A 19,803-nucleotide genomic window follows, 5' to 3' on the forward strand; every position below is an offset into this window, starting at 1 on the left:
AGCATTCTGCCTTTGCTATACAGGCAAAGACAGAGAAAAGCTGAGTGACCACAGCACAGATCACTGGAGATGGGAACAACAGACATTCACTTCTAGTAACACAACTGAGGGGCTCTCACGCTCCCAGGGCTAGGGTCCAACTCTCCATGAGGCCCGCACGGGTGGCAGCTAGGACCGCTTTCTTGCCCTTCCTATTTCCCTGCAGCTTTATACTAAAATACATTACATGATGGAGCTTGAGAGCATAGCCCTGCTTCTCATAACTGGAAAAAATCCAATGAACACAATCTATTGAAACCTTTACTAGATCAAATGCTACTTGCTTCAGGATGTCTTCCCTATTTCTCCCAACCAGTTTCGGTATCTTGTAGAATTTACATTAAACATGTAGCTGTCTAATCTCCCTAACAGGCTACAAGTTCACAGAGGGCAAAGGCTGACTTCTCATTCATTCTGTATTTCCTGAGTTAAGTAACACAGAACTTCTGGCACATGGTAGGCACTTGAGTAAGTTCTTTGTAAAATGAATGATTTTGCACAGAGCAAGTATTGCACATTGGCTAACATCACATGAATTCCAAGAAAAACCAACGTGTCTAATTTACAGCCAGTGGCTGAGATGGTATTACTGCGTCTTAGATTACTGAATGATGTTTACTAAACATCATCCACATGACATTTTACAAAACATCATGATTAATGTGTGACTCTTCTACAACAGGCAAGGCTACAAGTTTCAAAAGTTAAAGTTATCAGAGATAGAAATCTTCATTAACTTGTTCTATAATCCATGAAATATAAAAGAACCTTATATTACATTTTTTACTTTTGAATTTCCTTAGCTTTTCTAGAATCCTGGGCTACAATGATGCTCTGAGGACAAATTAAACCAACCCACTTGTTGTAAGCAAACTGTATTTTCTCTTAACAGTTCGTCATGCCAATAAAGAAATAACCCACAAAATAAATACAAAATTAAAAACCAAAGAACATCCTAGAAAAGTTTTTTTGTTCATGAAATACTATACAGTCCTATAAACATAATTATTTTAAGTAAATCATAAAATCCTTACTTATCAAACTCAAAATATTAGACAACATCCATGTATAAATGTGGCATGGCCAATATGAAATTAACTTGGTTTTCCAAGAAGAATTTGCTTTATTATTAACAGAACTTCAGATTAAGACAAATAATAATAAAACACTCCAAAATTCATTTTCCATTCAACAAATACTTACTAAGCACCTTCAAATAACAGATACTGAGTGCATTAATTTTAGACGTATCAGAAAGAATGGAATATTATCCTCAAAAAAATTACTGAATGCAGAAAAATATCAACCTAAAAAGCTATAAAATCATGTGACAACTACTGGAGTGGAAGCCTGGACAAGTGGGAGCCATGGGAAAACTGCCTCAAGGAAGGGCCAAAGGGCAGAAGTCAGGAAGAATAAGGCCTTGAAAGACGAGTGGGGTGTCCCTGGGAAAAGTCATGGGACCACAGTGCAGGCAGAGAGCCCAACCTGAGCCGCCGTCGAGGCCTGAGCAAACAGTGCATGGGGAAACAGCAAGCGCTCGCGTGGAACCCGAAAAGGAGAACCGCTTTATCTGGGTCAGCCCTGAATCTCGCCAACGTGCCCGAGAAACAGAGATCAATCGGCCTTACATTAAGGTTCCTATACTCCCAACGTGGTGGTCCAGAAACTTCTCAGATGAACCATATACAACTTACGGATGTCAGACTAGAGCGTCCGAAAGAAACTAATCAATATATATGTAAACAATTGCGACATCTCATAATTATAAAAGTCCCTTCAGTAGTGTCTGACTCTTTGTGACCCCATGGACCATAGCCTGCCAGGCTCCTCTGCCCATGGGATTCTCCAGACAAGAATACTGGAGCGGGTAACCATACCCTTCTCCAGGGGATCTCCTCAAGCCAGGGGTTGAATCCACAACTCTTGAGTCTCCTGTATTTGCAGGCGTGTTCTTTACCACTAGTGAAAAAGTTCCATAACAGCTTAAAGTGGTTTTCTCAAAGAGGAGATTGTGAGGAGGTGCTGAGTATTACAGAGAGGAGAAAAGAAGTCTCCAACGCATGGCTTTAAATGCTTTCAAGGAACCACAATCTGTTTCCTTTTAAGATCAAATCTAACAGCAAGAGTGGCAGTGGGGGAAGGGTCTCCACATGGGAAGATGACTTGACTTCTTGCTTTGATTTTTAATCCCTCAGATTTTACCTGCTACTTGGGATTCTCACCCTGAATGCAGTGCCAATAATACATAGTTCCAGGAGGCACTGCTCCTTGAACATGGTCCAAACGTGGCCAAGTGACCCTTCCCTAAATTTCTCACAATATAGCTTAAACTAAACTGGAAAATGAAAGGGAAACTTTCCTAAGGGTTGGGGACCAAATAAGGACAAAAATACAGAATAACACATGACAAGATAACCTAAATGGAGCTGGTGTTTATTCATATAAATCACACTACCTTTTATTGGTTTCCAGGCTCCTTTTACATAAGCAACACACAAATTTATTGCACAATAGGTGGAGCTAATGGTAAAGAACCTGCCTACCAATGCAGGCAGACATAACAGACTGGGGTTCGATCCCTGGGTTGGGAAGATCCCCTGGAGGAGGGTATAGCAACTTACTCCAGTATCCTTGCCTGGAAAAATCCTACAGACAGAAGAGCCTGATGGGCTATGGTCCTAGGGTCGCAAAGAATCGGACACAGCTGAAGTGACTTAGCATGCATGTACCCACATTCACTTCAATACTAACTTCTGTTTTTAACTGAGAGGCAAGCTTTTCTAGGACAGGATATTGGAACTTGGGAATAGGGATTCTGTCCTTTGAAGAGAGTCCTTCCTCCTTTCTTTGAGAATCACTGTTCTATACTAATCCGTCTTGCCTGGAAACATCTTTAAGCATTTATAGACTCTTCCTCTAAACCTAGAAAGCAAGACCCAGTAGAGTATCTGAGTCTATGAGGACCCATCTCTTCATAGATGAATATGAAGTCCTGGAAGATTCTGCTCCAATTTGTATAAACCCAAACTCCCTAGCCACAGTAGGATGACATCATCCAGTTTTCAAAAGGACACCCTGCTCGGAAGACAACACAAAAGACTAACCTCTCACAGAGATACCAGCGGAAGCAGCAAGAGGGCCATCTAAGTAGAGAGTGTACATGAGAAAATGGGAGTTTTCTCTGTGACCAACAGGTGAAGCAGGAGAAAGAGATCTCAGCCTGAAGGTAACAATGAATCTTTCAAAACGGAAGGTAACAATGAATCTTTCAAAAGGGATTCTACAACTAGCAGGCTCCCTGACAATGGAAGCCTTCAGTGTCTGAATGGTCACTTGGTAGGCATTTTGTAGAGAGGATTTATGCACATGTAGACTAATGCATGGGATTCCGTTACAGCAAAGGCCCCCGTCTCTGGGATCTAATGTCTGATGACCTGAGGTGGAGCTATACAGGGTGGCTCAGATGGTAAAGAATTACCTGCAATGTAGGCAACCTGGGTTTGATCCCTGGATGGGGAAGATCCCATGGAGAAGGGAATGGCTACCCACTCCAGTATTCTTGCCTGGAGAATTCCATGGACAGAGGAGACTTGTGGGCTACAATCCATGGGGTCACAAAGAATCAGACATGACTGAACGACTAACACTTTTACACTTTGACACACACAGACTAATGCATGGGGTTCCCTTATAGCAAAGACTACCAGCCTCTGGGATCTAAATCCTGATGACTTGAGGTGGAGTTGCACATAAAATGTAATGCCCTTGAAACACCCACCTCTCCCTGGTCCATGGAAAAATTGTCTTCCACGAAATCAGTCCCTGGTGCCAAAAAGGTTGGGGACCACTGCCTTACAGTTCTGAATGGGTAAATATGGCAAGGTAGGAATACAGAATCGGAGAAGGCAATGGCACCCCACTCCAGTACTCTTGCCTGGCAAATCCCATGGACAGAGGAGCCTGGTAGGCTGCAGTCCATGGGGTTGCTGCCAGTTGGACACGACTGAGCGACTTCACTTTCACTTTTCACTTTCATGCATTGGAGAAGGAAATGGCAACCCACTTCAGTATTCTTGCCTGGAGAATCCCAGGGACGGGGGAGCCTGGTGGGCTGCCATCTATGGGGTCGCACAGAGTTGGACATGAGTGAAGCGACTTAGCAGTAGCAGCAGCAGGAATACAGAATAAAGTAGGTGAGAAATGTACAGTCCTAACATCTTACAGAACATTTTACAATGAACACCAGACTTGGCTTACCCACTATTCAGCAGGTCATCAAAAAGAAATGATTCTTCACTTGTCTCTTGTGCTAAAAATCCAAGGGGTGATATGATAAAGTGAGAAAAACAAACAGTTCTCAATCCTATGGCAGGTCAATTCACAGAAGCCATGAGCCTCTAATGTTAAAATTATTGTAGTTTTTTTTTTTCTTTTTTAAGGTCAGATGTAGGCTAAAATTTCAAATGAATTTCAATATTTGGCTTTTGTTGTTAGAAGTTTCATGCACAAGGAAAGGCTCTGTAAAATATTATGGCTAATTTATGCATCAAGAAAGGAAACAAAGAACAATTTCAGCAAAGCACCTCATTAGAAACTAGAAGTACAAATGCATTCTAATAAAATTATTAGGTCTTGCATTGTAATTGAGCATGACACATTTTTTCAGTGGACACATACATAACACACTCTGTTTACGATGGCTTTCCTGTTTTAAAGAATTTAGTTGACTTATAATATTGTATTAATTTCAGGTGTACAACAAAGTGATTCAGTTATACGTATACATCTGTTCTTCTTAAGGGGTTTCCCAGTTAGTGCTAGTGGAAAAGGACCCACCTGCCAACGTAGGAGACACAGGAGAGACAGGTTTGATCCCTGGGTCTGGAAGATCCCCTGGAGGAGGGCACGGCAACCCACTCCAGTATTCACATCTGGAGAATCCCATGGACGGAGGAGCCTTGTGGGCTACTGTCTACTGGGTTGCAAAGATTCGGACATGACTGAAGTGACTGAGCACACACACGTTCTTCTTCAGATTCTTTTACCATTTAGGTTATTCCAGAATATTAAGTAGAGTTCCCTATGCTATACAGTAGGTCCTTGTTGATTATCTACTTTATATATAGTAGTGTGTCTATACCAGCTTCCTGGTGGCTCAGATGGTAAAGCATCTGCCTGCCATGCAGGAGACCTGGGTTCGATCCCTGGGTCGGGAAGATCCCCTGGAGAGGGAAAAGACAACCCACTCCAGTATTCTTGCCTAGAAAACCCCATGGTCGGAGGAGCCTGACAGGTTACAGTCCATGGGGTCACAAAGAGTTGGACACAACTGAGCGACTTCACTCGCTCAGTGTGTCTACGTTACTCCCAACCTCCTAACTGATCCCTCCCTACAAATGGCTTCTTCAAACCAGAATCAAGAATGCCATCTTTATCTCCCTCACAAAGCTATGCTAGCAACAATCATTTAAGAAACTACACTTGTTTTCTCTCAGCTCCTGACATTCATGATGCATTACTGCCAAGAGAATTCAGTGTGTCATGAGCTAAACTGATCTTGCCAGGCTGATGATGCACAAGCTGACTCTCAATTTGTAAACACTGTCAATTTAAAGTGATGGTGTCGAGGGAAAACTGAGGAGCAGAGCAGCACTAACTGCACTTCCACGGGAAAGCTGTAAACATTTTTACAGATGGAAAAAAAAATTCTCAGACTGTCTTTACTAGAAGGAAGCTTAAGCACATTTTATTGACTTTTTAATCTATGTATATATATATGAAAATTGTTTATCAGAAGTATGACTGAAGAGGTGCAGGTGGATTTGAACAAAAGACTGGCAGGTCCCTAGAAGCTCAAGTAGTAGGAAGTCATTGCCTCTCCTAGGGCCAAAGAGACAAGGGATGAATTTTCTGGAGCCTAGTGAGCATTAGAAACATGGGAGGGGGCAGGGGAGCACCCTCCAGAGGGAAGCCACAGTCATGGAGGGACACAGCTCTGCTAAAGCTTTGCACTGAAGCAGGAAGGGAATGGGCCTTCCCTAGTGGCTCAGTTGGTAAAGAATCCACCTACAATGCAGGAGACTTGTCTGCATTGCAGGTCATTCAGATTCGATCCCTGGGTTGGAAAGATCCTTTGGAGAAGGAAAAGGCAACCCACTCCAGTATTCTTGCCTGGGAAATCCCATGGACAGAATAATGCATGCACTATGCTCTCTTTCCACTCTCTCCTTCCCTGCCAATGCCAACCCTTGGCTGAACCCAAACAGAAATTGAGATGCTAAGGAAGCGTGGAGAAGCAGTCCAAAAGATGCCAAAGAGGCATCTTTCTGGAGTATAGGACAGGTCATTGGAGACTGAATAACAGACACAGGAAGAAAGTAAGTTGGGTAGTACCAGAATTCCAGCCTTTCACTTACGCATATTTTAAAGTCTATCAGTTAGGAGCAACAGACCCATTGACTTGATTACATTCGTAAAGATCTTAGAAAAGTTCTCTTTCACGTGAACAAATAATGTATTTGTGCAGTTTTATGAACTGTGACTTCTAACCAGAAGATTTATAGTTACAAGAGGGAAAGTAATGCATAAGACATAAGGTAAGAATACAGAGGGAGTTTCCCCAGGATGTTTTATTGGCTTTTTTCATCTTATGATGAGTCAAAGCACCATTCCGTGAATTATCAAGGTTCAGCTTAATATTTGCGGGAAGAAGAGTGGGGATGACTGTGAGTTTTGCCTCAAGGAAACCATAAAAAGGATTATTTCCAAAATGTTCCCTTGTTGATTTATGCATGTTCTTCAACTTACTCCAAATAATGTGAAAAGGAGAATCATTTCTTGGTCTACACTTGGAAATAAGAAGGAAACCCAGAATTGCCCGTACCTCAGTAAAACTCCTAGGAGTAAAGTAAGTATACTTAAATTATTTGCAATCCTCTATTCTTTCCCATGAGAAACTAACTTTTTACCTCCCAAACATATAGTTTTCATTTCTGTGAATTTAGTGACCTCCTCCTCTTCCCAAATATTAATGATTTCCATCAGATCACTCCTAGCATTAGATCCAAGCCTCCTGGACATCTCTGATGCTCCAAAGGTTCTTTAAACTCAAAGGACTTATACCTGTGGTGGATTCATTTTGATATTTGGCAAAACTAATACAATTATGTAAAGTTTAAAAATAAAATAAAATTAAAAAAAAAAAAGAACTTAAAGTCCGTTTCATCCCCCTTTCACTCTGACCATCCATCAGTCACCCAATCTTTTATTCCACCTCTATTCTTTTTGACTCTTCCGTCACCTCCCTAATAACCCAGGTTGTTCTGCTGACTTTTCCTAATAATGATAATAAGCATACTAATTCTAGCATGTGTTGAGCACTTAGGCTATATCAGACATGGTGCTATGCACTTTATATGTGTGATCTTATTTAATCCTTATTACACTCTTATGACAGGTATTATTTCTACCACCAGTAAAAGATGCAGAAGCTGTTATTAGGGTTATAGAGCTAGCATATGGCAGGCTGAGAATTTAAATCTGGTTTGAAGCCTGTGCTCTGACCCATCTTTTCCAGCATAGCAAATTCAATATTTCAAGGTTTCGCTTAATGTGTTTGCCCTTTAATGAAGCTTTCCCAACCTCTCCTGCCCTTTCTTCTCTTACACGCTCAGCATTTTCCACCCACATTTATTACAGTACACATTATTATTTATGCACTGGCCCATTGATTAGTTCCCTCATGAAATGTATTTTGAGAGAATATCAGACAGAGTGCTTGACACAGGTTATCAGCAGTAAGCAAGTCTGGACCTGGTCTCCTAGAGACCAGTGGGAGAGACTTTAAGCAAATAACCACACAAACACACCATAAAATCCCGGATGATAATTGCCATGGAGAAAACCTTCAGGTGCTGGTGATGTGCCTGTCTCCAGGCGTCGCCTGAGCACGTTACAGCCCAGCCATTTAAATTTTCTCCAAGCTAACTAGTTCTTTGTATTAACATGCATTTGGAGGCGCATTAATGAATTATAGAAACTGTTTAGGTTAGAAATTAGATTTCTAAATGGCAAGTGAAATCAATCTCATAGAAGTGGAATGGTAAAACTTCTTGGCCTCGTGAGTTTCAGGGGTGAGAAGACAAATGCTAGGAATGAGAAAGACTGGATTTGTCCACAGGCAAGGTTGTCTCAACGTAAGTTTCTCAATTCAGGAATGTGCTTGTTCTATTTCATATAATAATAATTTTCTGGAGTTCAGAACATAATGAAAAGCTCTATTTACTGAACTGTTGCCAAAAGATGTTGAGTGAGGGCCTGGAAAGATAAGCTGGCCCTTAAGAATTCTTGTCCCTGCTTGTTGATATAGTCTGTTTATCCTTTTTCCATCTGCAGAGTACAAAAAACTTACAAAAAGCTATTTAAATGGAATATTCAAATGACGTAACATGTGTGATATACTAAAAGTATATGCGTGCATACTCAATCGTGTCTGACTCTTTGTGACCCCACAGACTATAGCCCACCAGGCTCCTCTATCCATGGAATTTTCCAGGCAAGAATGCTGGAGTGGGTTGCCATTTCCTACTCCAAGTGATCTTCCCGACCCAGGGATCAAATCTGTCTCCTGCAATGGCAGGCGGATTCTTTACCACTGAGCCATCTGGGAATCCACTAAAAGTATTTCCTGGTATAAAATAGCTATAATATTTTGAAGCAATTTTAACCTTAGATGTTAAGTGACTCTGAACTGACAGCAGAAACTACAATCAATCCTCAAAGAATGACATCTTGGATCAGGATATTATTAATATGACTTGACTCAGAAAGAATACTGAAATATCTATTCTAAGGGTTTCATCAATATATGCAAAACACAATACGGACTCTAAGGAATATTATGAAGAGATTTTACATTGCTCAAACATGTTAGATATTAGCAGTAAGCTTTTCTCTGTTTCTGTTGCCTCATGACTCAATTTATTGCATTCAAATACTTGAATTCACTACTCTTGAAATTATGACAAATTATACCAATTTGGATTCTGTTATTAGGAAAATTGAATTTTAAAAAATTCAGTCAACCTAACAAATAACCACTGGTTAATCCCCAAAAATGGGATCAGTTTAGGGTGCCATACTGTAATCATGAATGTCACAGTTCCTTTGCTAGAGTATCCATGTCTGTGTTCTCTTTACTCATACGATCCAGGCAGGTATGGGCATGTAAATCAGGTAGCTAATGCAAATGTGAGAACCTGGAGTTTAATGATGAAAATACTATGTGAACACTGTGGGTGGTGCTGGTTTAGTCACTAAGTTGTGTCTAACTCTTGAGACCTCACGGACTGTAGCGTCGCAGCCTCTTCTATCTATGGGATTTCCCAGGCAAGAATTCTGGAGTGGGTTGCCATTTCCTTCTCCATATAAAACACTGTACTAAGTGGTAAAAAATCACTGCTTCAGAAATTATTTGAATTATCCCTAGAACTCTGCAGAGTACAGAACAGGGGGATTATTTGCCACTTCTGTTATAGATCATCTCTTCTATAAAATTAATTAAGAAAAACAATAATAACCATCCCTCAAATCTGTACTAGCTTTAGTTTTCTTGAGCTGCTTAATAAAATAAATATAAAAAAATATAAAATATAAAAAAAAGAGTTTCACTTTATTTTGAGATTTCCATCTCTCACCTATTACCAAGACTTTTAACTGCTTCCTGATCAACAACATTTAGTTTGTATTTACTTCTGCTTCACTTATTGCCAAGGTTCCCAGTTCTGCCGCCTATTAGAGCCACTTGGTGAGGTTCAAAAATTTGGAAGACAGTTGTTTGGGAGGGTTTAGGGACTGAGAACTGGTGTGCCTGACCCCGGGAGATTCCACTGTACAGTCAGGGCAGTGGGGCAAGGGTTGCTCCTGCTGTTGTTGCTGTGTTCCCTGCCTTCAGTCTTGCCCTCTTCTGATATCTTCCGTATGCTGCCAGAATGACCTTTCTGTAACGCCAGCAGACTTAAATTCAAGCCTGAGTTACAGGGTGAAAGACTCAACACGATCTGCTCTTAAATACCTGAGCTGCTGTCTGTTCTTATTCTCTTTCCACTAGTTCTACCAAGCACTTACTTTCAGCAAGCCTGCCTCCGCCTCTGGGCCTGGCACTTACTCCTCCCTTGCTCTGAAATGATCTCCCCTGTTTATCTGCCTGGAGAACCGCATCTTCTCCAGGAAGCCTTTCCTGACATGCCAGCCCCCCTCTTCTGTCGGTGTTCTCAAAGCACAAGTCTACTGGGTTTCACGTTTTTGTTTTATGACTACTCGTATTATTTTTTTAAGTTTTCACTGGAGGAGAGTTGTTAGTTTATACTGTACAGCAAAGTGAATCAGCTGTACATACACATACATCCCCTCCTTTTTTGGATTTCCTTCCCATCTAGGTCATCACAGAGCATGGAATAAACTTCTCTGTGCTACACAGTAGGTTCACATTAGTTGCCTATTTTGTACATATGCTAATCCCAATCTCCCAATGCATCCCATCCCCGCCTTTCCCCCTTATGACTACTCATACTGCACTATCATTTTAGAACATATGACTCTCTCACCTTCCTTAGACATCTTTTGAGCAAGGACTATGTCACGTTTGCCACGGAATCCCCCAAACTTAGCACACTGCCCAGCATATACTGGCATTTTGTATTTGCTGAATAAATGAATAAATAGCATATTACACTATTTTACTTATTACAGATAGATTCACATTGGGTCCACTGAAAAACATCTCAGACGGTAAAGCATCTGCCTGCAATGCAGGAGACCTGGGTTTGATCCCTGGGTCGGGAAGATCCCCTGGAGAAGAGAATGGCAACCCACCCCAGTATTCTTGCCTAGAAAATTCCATGGATGGAGGAGCCTGGCAGGCTCCAGTCCATGGGGTCACAAAGAGTTGGACACGACTGAGCAACTAACACACATTTATTTAATATTTAGTAACAGCAGTGATAATTACTTTAAAAATTAGTCTTTTAATTTGGCTATGAGTGAATTTTAAACAGGTTAAAGCCAAAGGAGAACTTTAATTAAATCCTCACGAGTACTCTCCTATTAGCGGCATCCCCAAACCACACATTTTTCAGAATTACAGCCGTTGTACACTCACCTTGGACTCCGATAGGGGAAGGAAGCCCACTTAATGCCTACCACAAGTTGGCCTAACTTGGCTGCTCTCTTTATGTGACATCTAACCCACAACTCTGGTGAACATGCTTACTTTGTATTTGCTTTCTGATCTGGAAGGGGTGGGAATATGTCCTTTTTTCTTGAAGGTTGTAAAGTGCTTGCACTGGGGACATGGCTTGGTGCTGGCATCAATACGGCCAAGTTCCAAGAAGTACTTGTATTTGATGGAGTCTTCATGTGTCAGGTTATAGACAACCATTGTTTCTTCCAGGAATTCAAAGCACTCAGTGATAGGGCATTTGATTTCCACTTGGCCAAGCTGTACCTGTGTGAAAGAACAAATGGGAGAGAAAGAAAAGGCCCTGGTTATTACATTTCTCTTCTTTTTGCATATGGTAATGCTGATTTCATAATTATAGCAAAGGATTATCTGTCACTTTTCATGATTCCGTAGCATAATAAATGATAATCACTTTGGTACCTGTCAGGTGATACCAAATAATTACTATATAATGTCTCCAAAATGACTGATAGGGCATTTAAGCATTCTCTATCATTAAATATAATGATTATCAAATATGAGAACTGGAATGGGCCTACACCACAGGCTCACCTGGGAAGCAAATTATCATTCAATCCTCTGCAACCTGCAGGATGAGACAGCATTCAGACAATGAGCCAAATAAAAGAACAGCTTGGATGAAAAGGTGTTTCAGATTTTTCAACCTTACTACAAAGTTCCTGCCAGCCTCCTCTGTCCACAGGATTTCCCAGGCAAGAATCCTGGAGTGGGCTGCCATTTCCTTCTCCACGGATATTGATTCCAGACCCAGGGATCAATAGCCACCAGGTGGCATAGCCTTACTCAGCACTAGACCTAGGGCACATTTAACTTTAAGAAGACCAAAAGAAAATAGAATTTTACTTATATATGCAACATCCAGTAGTCTAAAAATTATTGCTAAAAAGAAAAAACCCTTTCCCCTGACTTTCCCAGGTAAAGAACATATAACTGTTCCCATGTCATGAGAATCATACGCACAACTAAGAAAATTAAACCAATCATAAAACTGTAAAAAAAAAATCCCTCTGAGATCTGGCTGCTTCTGAAGTAATTTATAAAATGAACTCCTTTAAAGAACTACAGAGTTAGATTAGGAGAGGGGAGAGGGAATGTACTGGAATGACACATTTACTATTTATTGGATAGAGAACTCAAGAAATGGCTAGCATTAAAAATTACAGTATAAAACTCAAGTACAAAGTGTGGACACAAGTTTCAAAGGATTAAAAAAAATAAACTACTTTTTAAGGATGACTTGGGCTTGTTTTCCATAAATAGTAACAAAAACCCTTTACAGTCCTGGCATCATAGTCTCTTTTTGCCCATCTTAGGGTAGCAAAGGGAGGCAGTGAAAGCTCTAAATGGAAAACAACCCCAAACCATTTCTTTCTCACTTGGTGAACTTGACATTTTGAGAAGGTGAAACTCATTGACCTTAATAAGAAAAGCCCACGATTACGATGGAGAGAGGAATGCGAAAAAGTCACCAGATCTGAGGAAAGAAAACATCTATAATGAGCAATTAACAAAGACCCTAAGTTCATAGTAACTTTGAACTTTGCTGTTTCTCTCGAGGAAAGGTAGGTAAGAAGCTACACTCTATAGGATGCCTGGGAACGACATATTTAATACCAGTAAAGAACATAAGCCAGACTGATAATGAAAAACATCTAACTTTGGATAAGCCACCTTATTAGTACTGACCTGTTGAAATATAAGTTTCCATATCATCTTATGCTGCTGCTGCTAAGTCACTTCAGTCGTGTCTGACTGCGCGACCCCATAGATGGCCTCCTACCAGGCTCCTCTGTCCCTGGGATTCTCCAGGCAAGAACACTGGAGTGGGTTGCCATTTCCTTCTCCAGTGCATGAAAGTGAAAAGGGAAAGCAAAGTTGCTCAGTCGTGTCCGACCCTTAGGGACCTCATGGACTTCAGCCTACCAGGCTCCTCTGTCCATGGGATTTTTCCAGGCAAGAGTACCAGAGTGGGGTGCCATTCCACTTATGCTACTATTGTATAAAGATGGTCCAGAGATGCTTTTCAAGTATTAGCCCAAAGCAATTTTTTCTACTTTTTTGATGAGTCTGCTTATAGTTACAATCAGATCTTATTATTATACTTGTTAGTTATTACAACCCAAATTATGCTTCATATTAAATTATTTTAAGTTATAGCTGAAGTCAGAGGCTGTGCAGATAAACTGGGATCCGAACAAGAGCGCAGAGTATGAAGCCACCTTAGGAGTCTGAAGTAGACACCTATGAAAATTGAAAACTTCTGTCTTTTGCATGTGAAAAGACAATTTCTCTTCATTCTACACAGAAGAGTTCACTTGGTACATCTCAAGTGACTCCTGCTTACTGGGGAGCCGCATACTTGCGGGAGTAAGAGCTGGAATATTTTACACCCAGGTCAATGTTTAACCTCCCCTCCCTTGCCTCTAAGTTTATTTAAGTAAATAAATAGTAACAATGGAAGTAGTAATTCCACAGCCACCCAGGTAGTCAGGTCTTAAAGAAATGGAATGCAGTACAGGGACCAGACAATCCAAGCAGCTCAAGGGAGTGGGTCCTTTTGTTCCCCTGTCAGCAGCAGGTGTTCATATCACACTGCAACACCTACTGTCTGATGTCCAAACAAAGCCTCATCTTCTTCATGCTTCTCAAATATCTGTCTGCAAGTCTATTCCATTCCCAAAGAACCGTTTCCTTTTGCTTCGCACCCTCTGCATTTTGCCTACCTCATACCTTCTCTTCTCTCTGAAAGCTCCAAAATCTCTACCCTGCTACACTGAGCCAAATGATCTCATATTTTATTAAACCGAAGCAATATGATAATGTCCCATTATCCTCCCACTACCAACTCTCCAACGCCTGTCCCCATCTTTTCTGTCTTCCCTCCTTTTTTTTTGTATTCTTCCCTTTTTATTAGCCTTCATGTTTTTCTTTAATTTTTATTTTATACTGGCATATAGTTGATTTGGGCTTCCCAGGTGGCACAGTGGTAAAGAATCCGCCTGCTAATGCAGGAGAAGCAAGAGATGCAGGTTTGATCCTGAGTTGGGAAGGTCCCCTGGAGTAGGAAATGGCAACCCACTCCAGTATTCTTGGCTGGAAAATTTCATGGACAAAGGAGCCTGGTGGGCTACAGTCCATGGAGTCACAAAGAGACACGCCTGAGCATGCATGCAAGAAGAATAGTTGATTTACAGTGGAGTGTTAGTTTCAGGTGTAGAGCAAAATAATTTAGTTACACATATACATATATCTATTCTTTTCCAGATTATTTTCCCATGTAGGTTATTACAGTATTGAGTAGAATTTACTGTGCCTTACAGTAGGCCCTTGTTGACTCTTTTATATATAGTAGTGTGCATGTGTTAATCCCAACCTCCTATTTTATTTGTCTCCCCTCCTTTTACAGCACAGGGCCTGAATCTACTTCCAGACTGCATGAGTCTCTCAAAGTGTCTGTTGAGAATTCAAGTTTCCTGGCCCACTCGAGGCCCATAAAATTTGAATTATTGCTGGTAAGATAATAATTGGCAGTTGGAACAATTACTCATACAAGCATTATTCATACTTCTTCATACTAACATCCCCTTTTTCATAATAAAACACTACTCATGACCTAGGCAATCTCTGGCCTGTACATGTCTATTTTTTCAGAATTTATTTCCTCAAAAGATCACTAAAAAATAATAATCATGATTGAGTAAAGTACATTCACTTATTTATTCAACAAGGTACATAATTCAGCAATTCAAAGATGCATTTTTTTCAACATTTTAATATTTCAAAAGTCAAGACTATCTTACAATTGATAGTATTTAACACTGTGCCAAGTTTAATTAGTATCATTTTAATTTTCTTAGAGACACATAATATAACACTGCATCCTACAACTGTATCACATCTTAGATTTCAACTAAAAGTGGTTTTTACAGGTTTGGTTTGTTATGATGGATTCTGGGGAAATGAGAAGACAAAGAGAGAAAGAGATACAGGGCTTCTGTTGGAGGAAACACATGATAAACAACTAAATGAATCAGGTAGACTGGAATCCGTCTACCTATGAAGCAACTACACATCAAAGAAGATATCTCCGAAGAGGTGATGGCTAAGAACAAAAGGGCCGGTCATGCAGAGAACTTGCAGGAGGGACTGAATGGCCAAGGAAACAAGGACCATGGCTCCAGGGCAGAAAGTGCTGTCGCGCCTGTGTGCAGGGAACATAACTGAGCAACTGAAACATGTACCAAGTGAGCCAGAAACGCAGGCCTTGCTGGCTGTGACCGGAAGTGTGGATCCTATTCTAAGTTCACTATGAATCGCCAACTGGTTTTGTGAGGAGTGACATACCCCGACTTACATTTTACAAAGAGATCATCCTGGCTCTTCCCAGAGAACACACTGGACCAGAGAGGGGAGCAGGAGGTCCTCTGGTTCTTTCTACCAGTGGCACTTGACTACTGCAGTTATCCAGGCAGCAGACGACAGGGGACTGAACTAGGTAGCAAGAGGTAGCCAGACATGAGATGCATTTCCGAAATGCAACCAATGGGGTTTGGTGGTGAACCACATATGGAGGATGAAGTAAAGGCAGGAGTCAAGAATTCCAGGTTTTGGGCTTGAAATAACCTGATGATTGGTGGGTGTGATTAATATTTCTAATAAAATTAGAATTTCTAATAAAACACAGTTTATTGAGAATTTCTAATAAAACAACAGTTTACATGGGTATGTGATACTTGCTGGAAATGACTCACAGCAAATTTAGTAAAGATTAATTCATCCTCAAAACATATATTAAATTCCTATAATATTACAGGTAAAGGATATAAAAGTCCAGGATATAAAGTAGCTTAAACCATGAATCCTGCCCTCATGGAACTTGATAATACAGTAATTAAATTTGTGTTGATAGCCTCTTCTAGCAATTTGGAATTTAGTGGTATTTAATTGGAGAAGGAAATGGCAACCCACTCCAGTATTCTTGCCTAGAAAATCCCATGGACAGAGGAGCATGGTAGGCTGTAGTCCATGGGGTCGCAAAGAGTTGGACACAACTGAGCGACTTCTCTTCTTCTTCTTCAATTCATTTAATATTCTATCCCCAAATTTAAAATTATTAGGAACACATATACATATGCACAAATCTTCAGACTGGTATTATGAACCCTTAAGTACCCATGCTTCAGCTTGGTCAATTTTATTTTTTTTCTGCCCTGACCTACTACAGTCTTCCCATATTATTTAGTCCAAATACCAGACATCATGGCATTTCACTCATAAATATTGCAGTATGAGTCTAAAGAAAATAAGAAATCTTTAAAATATATATAATCACTATACCAAATATTTTTTAAATGACAATAATTCTTTAATATCAACTTAGTTTCAGTAATGTCATCTAACGTCTATTTATAGAAATTTTTGTACTAGTATAATAAAACAAAGGTCTAAATTTCTGTTGTGTTCAATGCTAATACTGCTATTTATATCACTGAAAAATAGGCTCTCCAAATCTGAACAAAAGCATGTCCATTCTTGAAGACAAAATTATTTAATTCTAAAACAGTCTCCAAGGGCGTTAGTAAGAGACACAGTTACCCACTTAATGTTCAAGTTAGATGGCTAATTTGCCACTTGGGATAACTCAAAAGTAATTCAGTGACACAGGTGAGGGAGACAACTGGAAAAGTGACAGAACTCTTCCAAAGAAAAAGACAGAAAATATAAACCTTGGACTCAAGGCTCAGTTTATCAAACACATGGTTTACATGTTTTGATCTTGGTTGGTCATGAGAGTATACAGCGTGCTTTATACAGTCTTTTGTTCACTTAAAACCAAGTGATTTCAGATTTCCTCTATCGTTAAAAAGAAGCACATTGACATGGCAGAGGAGAAGAGAACACAACAACAAAAGCGATAACAACAGTCAGGAAATGTAAGCAGCACCTCATCTACGCCAGGCACTGTTACAAGCACTTTCTGTGCTTCGGGCTTCTCTGGTGGCTCAGCTGGTAAAGAATCCGCCTGCAATGCAGGAGACCTGGGTTCGATCCCTGGGTCGGGAAGATCCTCTGGAGAAGGGAAAGGCTACCCACTCCAGTATGCTGGCTTGCAGAATTCTACAGTCCATGGGGTTGCAAAGAGTCAGCCACTACTGAGCGACTTTCACTTTCTGTGCATTAATTACTTGTGGAACACCATAAAGGCAGATTCATTTTTAGGTTCATGGATTTCTCCATAATTTTATCATTAATGAGAGGAAGGTGGCTGCTTTACTGACAAATATGCTCTTTTGCTGGCTCAGCAGATATTATAGATCATTGTGTAGATGCCTTTGATAAAAATCACACTTAGATACCCAAGTACCAAATACAAAGAAAGTAACTTAAAAAGCAACAGAGGAAAAAGATATTCCCACACAGAAAACTTCAGCCCCAGGTGACTTGCTGGTAAATTCTACTAAGAACTTAAGGATGAAATAACACTGACACTACCGAACTACTCTTAGTGAATAATGATAAAAAGAGGGGGAGAGATCACTTCTCAGGTTGTTTTATCAGGCCAGCATATTCATGATACCAAAATCTGATAAGGGTATTGCAACCAAGAAAAACTACTGACTGATCTCTTTGTAAACACAGATACAAAAATTCTAAACAAAACATTAACAAACCAATCCAGATAATGCATGAAAAAGATAATATAATCAAAGCGGGTTTATTCCAAGAATGCAAGAATGACAACATTCAAAAACCCATTGCCATAACTCACACATTAATAAATAAAGGAGAAACATCATATGATTTTCTCAATAGAAAGAGGAAAGGTTATTTGATAAATTCAACATTCAGTTATGCTAAAATCTTAGCAAACTCGGAAGAGATGAAAACTCAGTAAACATAATATTCCATGATGAAATATTGAAAGTTCTTTCTTAAGAATGGAAATGGAGTGAATATGCACTGCCACCATTACTAAACATTGACTAGAGCTAGCAAATGCAAGAAGAGAAAAAGAAAACTGAAAATAAAATAGTAAGAAATAAAGATATAAAACCCCCCATTTCTTCCAGATTGAATAACTGCAGGCGGGTTCTTTACCACTGTGCCCCCTGGGAAGCCCTCTGGTCCTTTACTAGTTGCTAAATGTTTCCCTTGCCCAGCATCTGTAAAAGCTGGAATTTACCGATAGATTTTGGTTGTTTAGAGGACTCTCTGAGTTAATTTTTTAGGCTTCCCAGGTGGCACCAGTGATCAAGAATCCGCCTGCCAATGCAGGTAGATGTAAAAGACACAAGTTTGAACCTTACATTGGGAAGATCCCCTGGAGGAAGGCACGGCAACCCTAGTATTCTTGTCTGGAGAATCCTCATGGACAGAGGAGACTGGTGAGCTACAGTCCAGAGGGTCGCAAAGAGTCAGACACAACTGAAGTGACTTAGTAAATTGAGTCAATCCAGTACCAAAGATTAATAATCAGTATTACTCTAGTGGGAGAAGGAAGGCTTAAATTTTGTTTTACTCTGAGGTTTAATTTCAATTAAAAGGGCAAGTGAAAATTTCAGAAACAACTTTAAACTTTAAAAAAGAACTTACAGAGCTCACAAGAGACCTTTTATAACTTCTTTCCCCTCCTCTTCATTGGTATCTTTTCCCTGACTTTCAAAATATGCTTAAATATCCTAAAAATGTCAAAAGCAAACAAAACCAAAAGCTGGTGGTTTAGTTATGGAAAACTATTTTGCCCTTCTACAAATTCGTTTAACAAGTCTGAAAAGTGAAATAAGAAAGTAAAATTTTGCAAATACAGGTAATTTTGAGGATTTATGCATATTAGTGCCCAACTAGAGCCACTAACTCAAGTAAGGGCATATTTAAGGTAAAAGGTTCAAGGAAAGGCTTTCTAGGTGGTGTAGATGGTAAAGAATCTGCCTGCCAATTCAGGGGACACAAGAAATGCTGGTTTGGTTCCTGGGTGGGGAAGATCCCCTGGAGAAGGAAATGGCAACCCACTCCAGTACCCTCACCTGGGAAATCCCATGGACAGAGAAGCCTGGCCGGCTACAGTCCATGGAGATGCAGAGTCAGACACGACTGAGCACACACACAGATGTATTGCAAAACAGACATGCCAGCTGAGAAGGGCAATGTAGTAGCTTCCCAGTTTTCTTCCTGCACACACCAAGGTTAACTTCCATTCTCTCTTGGAAAATGTGTTTACCTAGGTGTGTGTGGGAAGAAAACTAGGAAATCTGTTTCCTAGATTTTTACCTTTGTTGCAACTGAGTATTCTCTTATTGAGAATATTCTTGTTGAGAAATATTCTCTCTGTGGTTTTTATCTCTCTTCTCATCTTGTTTCTTTCTCATTTTCATTACTTTTACTTTGGCCCCTAAATCAGGCTCTCAAAATGACATTTTGTTTCTTAAAATTATTAGCTTTGGGCTTTCTTGTCCTTTATATTGCTTTTTTCCCCCTTTTAGTTTTCCTTTCTTTTGATTTTT

General features: G+C 40.1%; 1 protein-coding gene across 2 annotated transcripts in view; it reads right to left on the bottom strand.

Annotated features, from left to right (window-relative positions):
• RNF217 (ring finger protein 217) overlaps positions 1 to 19,803 on the bottom strand; it is a 123,942-nt gene that overhangs the window by 33,372 nt on the left and 70,767 nt on the right. For both annotated transcript variants that reach the window (XM_086317020.1, XM_086317021.1), the window contains exon 2: positions 11,312 to 11,545. In XM_086317020.1, the coding sequence (XP_086173146.1) occupies positions 11,312 to 11,545 (234 nt within the window). The remainder of the gene's footprint in view (positions 1 to 11,311; positions 11,546 to 19,803) is intronic.

This window comes from Bos grunniens, chromosome 9, assembly GCF_055505025.1.
Source record: "Bos grunniens cultivar Pamir isolate PY7600 chromosome 9, Bosgru_T2T1.0, whole genome shotgun sequence".
NCBI lineage: Eukaryota > Metazoa > Chordata > Mammalia > Artiodactyla > Bovidae > Bos > Bos grunniens.